General features: G+C 35.6%; 1 protein-coding gene across 1 annotated transcript in view; it reads left to right on the forward strand.

Moving 5' to 3' along the window:
* The window catches only part of TBC1D12 (TBC1 domain family member 12), a 134,686-nt gene that overhangs the window by 119,160 nt on the left and 5,259 nt on the right, over nucleotides 1-10,267 (forward strand). Inside the window, exons 8-9 of the mRNA XM_007951297.1 lie at nucleotides 2,501-2,589; nucleotides 3,421-3,492. Coding sequence (XP_007949488.1) covers nucleotides 2,501-2,589; nucleotides 3,421-3,492 — 161 coding nt within the window. The remainder of the gene's footprint in view (nucleotides 1-2,500; nucleotides 2,590-3,420; nucleotides 3,493-10,267) is intronic.

Here is a 10,267-nt window from a genome sequence, read left to right on the forward strand (position 1 = left end):
TTTCTCTTGCATTGCTCTCAGCAGTGCATGTTTCATACATCTCTCAGCTGGCAATGAGATTTCTTCTGCCTCTAGGAGGGGTCCTTTTGAGCCTGGCAGAGTGGCAAACTAACCGATTCAATTAATTCTATACACCTGGGAGAGAGTTAACTTCCCAGAAAATTACTTTGTGCTACTTGCAACAGAAATACCCCAAGTAGATAACTTTAACAATCAGGAGCTACTTAGCAAATTCCACTATGGAGTTTACAAAGACTTAGGGCTAGAAAAGCCATACTGTATAATTTACTACACCACAGATGCATTGTTCTATTTACATTAGTATTTCTTATTTCTTAGATGTTCATAATTTACACTTGTCATTTAACTTTTTTGGTTATGACTTTTTCAAATACTGCTTTTGCCCAGTCTCTCTGTACTCTCCTTCTGGGACTCTAATTACATGTATGTTGCACTGTTTAAAAGTATCTCACAGTGATTTAAAAAAAGAAAAACCAACAAACTAGAAAATAGCTGTTGTTGGTGAAGATGTGGAGGAACTAGACCCCTCAGCCATTGCTGATGGAATGTAAAATGGTACAGCTACTATGGAAAAGAGTTTGTTGGTACCTCAAAAAGTTGACCTATGTACATAGAACTACAGTATGATCCAGTAATTTCAACCCCAGGTATATATCCAGAAGAAGGGAAGGCAGGAAAGCAAATAGAAACCTGTAAAATAATATTCATTGTATCATTTTTCACAATAACCAAAAGGAAGCAACTGAAATGTCCATCAACAGATGAATGGATAAACAAAATACATATACACATAATGGAATACTATCAGCCATAAAGAGAAATGAAGTCCTAATGTGTGTAGTGATATGCGTGTACCATAAAGACATCATGCTGAGTGAAATAAGTCAGTAACAAAAGGACAAATACTGTATGATGTCACTTATATGAAATAAGCACATATATAGAAAACAAAGATTATTAGCAGTTATCAAAGGTGGGCAGAAGGGGAAAAGAGTTTTTGCTTAAGTGGCCATGAGTTAATGGTGGTGGAATGTCTTGGAAAAGACGAGTGAGAATGATTGCACAACTTGAAGAATGTAATCAGTGTCATTGAATTGTACATGTAGAAATTGTTGAGACAGTGTATGTTTGTTACATATATTTTCTCTACATTTTTTTTTTAAAGTTCCCCACAGGTATCTTACACACTGTTTGAAAAAATTCTTTTTACTCTCTGCTTCAGTTTGGATGACTTTTTATTGATTTATAATCAAGTTCTCTAATCCTCTTCTGCTCTATCCAGTCTGCTATTAAATCTGTCTGGCAATGAGTTTTTCATTGCAGATATTGTACTTTATAATTCTAGAATGTCTACTTGGTTATCTTTATAGATTCTATTTCTGTGTTGAAATTCTTCTTTCTCTACTATACATTTTCCCCCGCTTTTTCCTCTATTTTCTTCCACATATTTATAGTCAGAGCTCTTGTCTGTTAATTCTAAAACTTCATTATCTGCGAGTCTGCTTCGGTGAACTGGATTTTCTCTTGATTATAAGTCACATTTTCCTGCTTCTTTGCGTATCTTAAAAGTTTTACTTTCATGCCAGACAGTGTATATAAATAGAATGTAGAGAATGAAGTTGATGTTTCCCTCTGGAGGAAGCATGCTCTTCCCTGTTACATATTTGGATTACCACTTGATCACATTAGTCCAGTCAGCAGTTAAACTAGGTTGGGGCAGTGTTACAGTTTTCGATAGACTTAGTTCACTCTGGGTTTCAAATTTCTTGATAAGAAGAACTGTCCTATTTTGATTGCAGGCCCCTCTGTCCATTGAGACTGTCTTTGGGTCATTTGGATTGATTTCATTGTGCCTTTCCTGCATGGTCTCATATACTACCCCAGCACTCAGCAGAAGGTCTATAGGGGAAAACCAGATACACATTCTGGGCTCCTCCATATTCTTATCTATCACACTAGCCCTATTTGGCCATAAAGAAAACTCTTCTGGTTTCTCTTTCCCTAAGCAGAGTACCTTTGTCTATGGCAAACATCAGCCTAAGTCCATGCCCAGACTCGGCAAATTCTCCTAGGAGAAAAAAGCCTCTTCCTTTTATGCGATTTAAATTCTCTATACTTTTATGTATCCACAGCTCTCTGATGACTTTTTTTTTTCCTCCAAATATATGATTTTTGTAATTTATTTTTCTTTTCCTAGTTATTATGGTGGGAGCAGTATTCTGCCCCTCCTTAGGCTTCTGTCAAAACTGGAAGCAGAAGTTCTTTACCATATAACTTTTTGATATATGCATAGATACATATTTCTTCATATAAGAAGAATTTCCAGCAAAAGTTATAGAGCATTTCATAAAATTTCCTGATTATCCAGCTTTTAATTTTCCTTAAGTAATACATATGCTATGTGATTATTCTGTGTTCACAAGATTGCACTTGTCACAGAGAAGTAATCATTTAAATTTTCTCTACTTGGCAAATGCAGGTGCACCTGTTGCTGATCGGGAGGCCAGTCTGGAATTAATTAAGCTGGACATTTCCCGCACTTTTCCATCTCTCTACATCTTTCAGAAGGTGAGGGTTTCTGACCAGCTTATAGCTATGGTTGTGTTTTTTAAAAAAGGCAAAGCTATTAAAATTAGGCAACTTGATATATTAAAAAAAGTGAAGCTAGTAGGAAGGAAAAAGGTAAAAGAATTTATATTATTTTATTCCACTGACACTGCAGTTAGCATAGCACACATGCCTTTTATGTAGTATACTTGATGAATTTTCAATAAAATTATTTTTTTTGTTTTATTTTGCCTAGTAAATCATTAAAATATGAAGAATTTTGTCCACAAATTTAAATGTTTTCAATACCTACCTTACAGAACTGCCACTGAAAAAGGAACAGTTTTTTTCTTTTTTTGTGTGTATCGAGGCTGTTAGGAAGTTGCTTATACTTCAGGAGGAAAGATTACATTTATATGTACTTTATACATGTAATTCCTATCTTTAGATTGATAAAGTAGAATGAGATAAAACTTTTTACTGTTAAGATTAAAATGATTAATATAGCTTATTATAATAGCTTGATGGTTGTCTTTTGCTAAAATTGCATTATATAAAATGAAATAGCCTCTTGTATTGTGCTGAAGGGAAAGGTCTTCAAAACTGGACACAAACTATATAGATTGTATCCATCAAGTAAGTTTGGCTTTTCTGTTGCTGTTGTTGTAGGAGTAAATAATTTTTATTAATACCTCAGATAACATCTTGATAGTGTATTTAGGATATTTTTGACAATTGTTAAATACACTAACTAAAACGAGTAGTCATTTAGGAAATGCTTGAACTTATTAACATTAATCATTATTCTAATGATTATTTGTATAGTTTCAAATTGCATTTTTTTCTCCTAAGGGCGGCCCATATCATGATGTCTTACATAGTATTTTAGGGGCATATACATGTTACAGACCTGATGTTGGCTATGTAAGTATTTGTTTCTGTCTGCTTTTTTTCTCAAATATAAATATTTTATCCCTACTTTTATCAAAGTATCATAATCTTGTATTATCTCCCAAATGTCTATATTGCTATGTCTCTTTTTACTTGAGTCTATTGATTTACCTAGAGTATCAGTCTTCCAATCTCCTGCCAGGGGCTATTAGAAAAATAAGATTTATGATAAGGTTTAAAATAAGATTTTATAATAAGATTATAAGATTGGCTGCCAGCTTTTTGGGAGGGCAGCTGGAGATTTCACCATTCAGTTTGTAAGCTTTTTGAAGTACTCCTCTTATCAGTGTGATGCCTTGTCCCCGACCCCTTCCCAACCCCACTATCCCTGACTGCCTTTAGAGAATACACCTCTTATGTTCTGCCAGGTTGAGGGAGAGATAGGCACCTACCCATACAGGATAGGGGGTAGGATTTGTTCCTTTTTCAGAGTTTCAGTCAATTCTGTTCTTTAGCCCTTCCCTTCAATTTCAGAAGTCCCTGATAACTTCAGCTCTTGGGCCTTCCAGGGCTTTGTGGCTGGGATTGGCTTGCTGCTTATTGTCTTCCTTCTCTGCAGATACTTGAGTATCAGCATTCTCCACTTTAAACTAAAAATTCCAAAATGTGCTTGACATCTGTTATCTATGATTTATTTCCTGTCCCATTTTGTTTGTCCTTCTGGGTTAATATTATTATTTTTTCTTTATTGTCATTTTAGTTAGATTTTGGGAGGGAACAAAGAAAAAAATGTGTGTTCAGTTTGCCATGTATAACTAGAAATCAGGAAACTTTCATCTTCTCACCTTTACCTTAAAATAGAGAAATTTTAGAGAGTTCACTATAGGGTAGCTGGCTGGTACAATTCACTTTATTTTGTTGTGTGTTCATTCATTCATATACTCAACAGGTATTTATTATGTTCTTATTACTATATATATGGAGCTCTGGTGGTGTAGTGGTTAAGGCATTTGGCTGTTAACCAGAATGTTGGCAGTCGAACCCTTCAGCCATTCCACAGAAGAAAAATGAAGCAGTCTGCTTCTGTAAAGATTTATAGCCTTGGACATCCAATGGGGGTTGCTATGAGTCAGAATCAACCTGATGGCAGTGAGTTTTTGAGTGTTACTATATATAAGAAGGGAGCTCTGGTAGCATAGTGCCTAAGGCACTTGACTGCTAACCAGAAGGCTGGCTGTTCAAACCCACCAGCCACTCCTTAGAAGAAAGGTTGGGCAATCTACTTTGGTAGTGATATCGCCTCAGAAACTCAAGGAGGGGTCGCTATGAGTCGGGTCCGACTTGATAGCACATAACAACAACAATATTTAAGGAGCTCTGGTAGTATAGTGGTAAATCACTCACTGCTAACCAGAAGTCAGCGGTTCAAACCTGCCCGCTGCTCTGAGAAAGATGAGGCAATATACTTCTATAAAGATTTACAACCTTGGAAACCCTATGGGGCAGTTCTACTCTCCCCTAAAGGATTGTTTTGAGTTGGAATCAACTCAGTGGCAGTGGGCATTACTATATATACCCAGGCATTGTTCTAGGTACTTGGGCTCAGTAAACAAAAATAACTTTCTCCCATTATGGTTCTTAAAATTTAGAAAGCGGATACAGACAATAAACAATAAACATAAAAATTAGTAACCCACAGGAAGCCACATATTATATTAAAAGGAGATAAGTGCTATGGAAAACATGTAGCATGGTAAAGGGGGAAAGTGTTAAGATTAGGGGTGGGGCAAGCTGCAATATTATAGAGGGTAGTCAGATAGTCTTCATGGAGAAGGTGAGATTTGAGCAGGGGCTTTTCTTCAAGCTCTGCTGCTTATGTACTCTGCAAAAGAACTGTAAAACTCTGCATCTCCTTCACATTTTATATTGGCTTTTAAATTTTTCATAAGATTTAATAATTACAAAATATTTCATTTTTAGCACTTGTTAAATATTGACACTTTAAATTAAAAATCATGTTACTTTTTAGAAAGTACCCAATGAAATTTCATGTAGACCTTCCATTTTAAAAATATATATAAGCTCTTCATTAGTCTTTCACATACTTGCTTTTTTCCTCTGAACTTACATTTCTATTTCATTTCTCCCACAGAATTTTATTGTAATATATCTTTGCTTGAAAGTCTTTTAATGATCACCTTCGTGTACTTTTTCTGACTAATGGTGACCTCATCTGTGTGGAACACAGCCACACTTCATAGGGTTTTCAATGGCTGTGACTTTTTCAAAGCAGATTGTCAGGCCTTTCTTCCTAGGTACCTCTGAGAGGGTTTGAACTGGTAACCTTTAACTTTTCAGTTAGTAGCTGAGTACTTGACTGTTTGTGTCACACAGGAACTCTATAAATATATAAATGAATTAAAGTTTAAAAATCAGTTTTATTTCTGGTGCCATAATGTTCTAAATATTAAAAGTTTTTTTCTGATTTGTGTTGTTATTTTAATTTTTAGTGCACAACTGATCAAAACAACAAATAGAGAAATCAGATAAACAATAAATACAGAAATGAAAAATGATTTTTTTCAAATGATCTCAGGTCCTCCTCCAGTTTTATTAAAATCCAAAGATTGCTAGCTACCTGCATTGCAAAAACATTATTACCAATCATTAAAATCATTCATCTTCTGTTTCAGGAGAGTGAATAAAGAAGGGCCTTTATTGAGACTAAAACCTATTACTTCTACCCTTTACACTTCCACTCAAGAGGTACCCTGTTTAACCTGATAATACACAGAAAAAGTTGGGAAAATGAAAATACTGTTGCTGTTATTACACTTTTGACAATGATAATTTTTATAATATGTTCTAATTGTATTCTTTTAATACATATTTTACCCTGGAGCTGCAGACTGTTTAGCTATTATAAACTATGTATGTATGGAAAAACATATTTTAGGATGTGATTTGATTAAACAGGTTTTTGACTACCTTACTGACTAAACCAAAATCAAAAACCCACTGCCATCGAGTTGATTCTGACTCATAGCAAATTACTCCATAGTGCTTGCAAGGCTGTAAATCTTTACATAAGCAGACTCCACTTTTCGCTCCCATGGAGCGGCTGGTGGGTTCAAACCACTGACTTTTTGGTTAGCAACCAAGTGCTTTAACTGCTGCACCACCAGGGTTCCTCCTTAATGAATAACATGTGCTGAATCTATAAATAAATTGCACAAAAGTTTAATCTGTGGATTTTATTCAGTGTATCTTAGAAAAAATAATTATTAATCTTGGTTTACATTCCAGTTATAGTAAAAAGAACCAGTAGCACCAATATTTACTGCTTTTTCCATTCTCTTTATTGTTCTCTTGGGACTTTCCCTGAAAGGCTATGCATTCTTTGATAATAGATATGGTATGGAAGAGGTGAGATCACTAAATAAAAATTGTTATTACTACTCTCCATTCTACCATATACAGGCATACCTCGTTCTGTTGAGCTTTGCTTTATTGTGCTTCACAGATACTGCATTATTTAAAAATTGAAGGTTTGTAACTATCCTGTATTGAGCAAGTCCCTTGGCACCATTTTTCCAATTGCATATGCTCACTTCATGTCTCTTTGTCACATTTTGGTAATTTTCACAATATTACAAACTTTCAGAATGCTATTGCACACTCAGTAGACTGTCAAGCCCCAAGCCCACTGCCATCGAGTTAGGTCCAACTCACAGTGACCCTCGTTGCATATCCAAGGCTGTAAATCTTTGCAGAATTAAAGATCTTCCTCCCATGGAGCAGCTGGTGGGTTTGAACCACCAACCTTCTGCTTAATAGTCAAATGCCTTATACACTATGCCACCAGAGCTACTTTAATAGACTACAGTATAGTGGTGGTCTGGAACCAAATCAGCAATATCTCTGAGGTATGCCAGTAATGGAATTCAGTTTTATATACCATATTTTTATAAAATAATGAGTGTTACATGGTTTTTGCACACTGCAGAACCCCTCTCACATTAGTTTCCTACATGTGTTATATGCATATGTGTGTTATTTTGGTGGGTGTGTTATATATGAAAAATATGGTATATGTGAATGACAGGAAACCAGAAGCTTTCCCCAAACCAATATTTACAACCACCCCTTGTTTCTGGTTTCATGCCTCAGAGTAATTTGCCATAGCAAGTTCTGGAATGGGTGAGGATTATGACTTTCACTTGCTACTGTGAGGGTAGTAACATTCTCAGGCACATCATTGGGAAAGAAAGCATATGTAAGTTGAAGATTTAGAAGTGAATTTCCTTAAAATTATTCATTCCAGTGTACTCTTTGAAAAGTCTTTATGTATCTTCAAAGGTACATTTATCCCAGTTTTAAGACTACCATCTTTAAATTAACTGAGTTATTAGTTTTCACTAATAAGAAAATAGTTATAGGTCACTTTTGTGTAGAGCAAAAATCTTTGGAGACTAAGCAGGAGAGAGGCCCTTCGAGTATTTTGCTTACTGCTACCTCTCCTTTTGCCTCTGTGCCTATTTCTTAATGCTTTGGTTGTGATTTGCATAGATGACTCCCTCATCTGGCCTTCAGTCTTCAGCCCAACATCTCCATCTTCTTATAGGACATACCCACTTGTGTATCCAGTAACTATAAACACTTTGGAGGAGTCTTTATCATTTTTCAGTATCTGAGTTCCAACCTCATTCTAATATCTGTGACTGATTCCATCATTTGTACGGTTATCAAGACTCACCCGCTTATTATCACTTATTCTTTTCTCTCATTTTAGTGACATATTGATAAATCCAGTTAATTCTTACTTTAAGAATTAATGCTTTCCATTTGCTCTGTAAACTTTCACCCAAATCACAATAAAAATTTTTTAAAAATTAATGCTTTCTGGTGGCATTATGAAAAAATACTAGACTTTAGTAGCAGGCAGATTTGATGAGTTGAAACAAACGCTACTAGTCATGAGTTTTGTGATATTTGGATGATTATTTGATGATTACTTTTCAGAGTTCCTTTTCCCATTTGTAAAATGGAGATAATACTACCTCATATTATCATTTGGATAAAGAATTGTGTGGTACCTCATATGTAGTAAAGAATCAACATATGATAGCTGTCTCATTGACTCAGAGATGCACATTGGAAAACATTTTGCCATCTCTGAAATGGGAATGCATGTTATAGTCATCAGTCAGGCAGCAGTTGAGACATGGCTATGTTGCCTGTACAAACACATCACTATTTGCAGATTAGTTGTCAGTGGCTTGGAAGAAAATCTAAGAATTATTAATAGAGCAGTTTGAAGAAATTAGTGCTTTTGTTCACATTAAGAAAGAAGAGAAAAACATAAACATTATGACTAAGTCAATAAATAATACAGAATATTCAGAGGAATTGGACTCAGAAGAAATTGTAGAAATAACTTCTTTTATTTTTCTTAGTTTCCTTTCATGTATACAGAAGAGTGATACATGGTAAATCTGAATGAGCTTTACATAACTCTTGAGTATACGTAAGATAAAAACTCTTAAGTGATAAAGCAGCCTTATACCCTCATTTAATGGACAGGACTTTTTTCTTTTTTAGTGATACATAAAATAATGATGTAGACAAATAAAATAATGATGTGTCTTATAATGAACAGCATCTTAAATTCAATTAAGTATAGGTTTAATCTCTTCTGTTTGCTATACTATCATTCGGTTACAGATGGTTAATGCATTGACCCTTCATCCACTCACCAAATATTGTAGTATTAAGAATACAGTGATGAAGTAGATAAGATACGGTCTCTGTGTTCATTTCCTATTGTTGCTGTAGTATATTATCACAAACTTAGTGGCTTTAGACAATGCAAATTTATTATTTTACAGTTCTGGATCTCACGGGTCCAACCTGGATTGCACTGGTCTCAAGTCAAGGTGTTGGCAGGGTAGCGTTCCCTCTGGAGGCTCTAGGGGAGAAGCTATTTCCTTGCCTCTTCCAGCTTCTAAAGGGCACTTGCCTCGTTTGCCACATAAACCTCTGCCTTCATCTTCAAGGCTAGCAATGTAGCATCTTGAAATCTCTCTCTGATCTCCTCCCTCCCTCTTATAAGGACCCACCCTGATAAAACAGGAGAATCACTCCATCTCAAGATCCTTAAATTAATCCCTTCACCAAAACCCCTTTTGCCATGTAAGGTGGCAAGTTTCTGGGGTCTGAGGATTAGAATGTGGATATCATCTTTGGGGGAGGAGGGTATTCTCTGCCTGCCAAAGTCTCTGTCCTCATGTAGTTTATATTCTAGAAAATCAAATAGGTAATTAGTGTAGAATCTGCAAAGAGCACTGAGAAAAAGCCAGAAAAGTAGGAGGAAAATCAAGAGATATTGGATCACAGAAACTAAGGAAATTTTGCCAGCAGGGTTGGAAAGCACACATTGGTTTTTGCACTAAATGTCATTGATGATCCTGGCAAGAGAAATTTCAACATAGTGATAGTGTAGGAAGCCAGACTGAAGTATGGTAAAGAGTAAAAACTCAAAAGCAAAACCATTGCTGTCAAGTCTGTTTTGACTAATGTCAACCCATGTGTTACAGAGTAGAACTGCTCCACAGGGTTTGCATGGCTGTGGTCTTTATGGAAGCAGATAACCAGGCCTTTCTTCCGTGGTGCCATTGGGTGGGTTCAAATTGCCTACCTTTTTGTTAGAAAGAGTAAAAAAGGAGTTGAAAAAAATAGAAATAGTGATTGTAGGCAACTGTTGCAAAACATTTGGCTTGAAAGAGCCCAGTATACCAATCTCTGCTGT

This window comes from Orycteropus afer, unplaced genomic scaffold (assembly GCF_000298275.1).
Source record: "Orycteropus afer afer isolate SDZICR_OR568_19922 unplaced genomic scaffold, OryAfe1.0 scaffold00293, whole genome shotgun sequence".
Lineage (NCBI taxonomy): Eukaryota > Metazoa > Chordata > Mammalia > Tubulidentata > Orycteropodidae > Orycteropus > Orycteropus afer.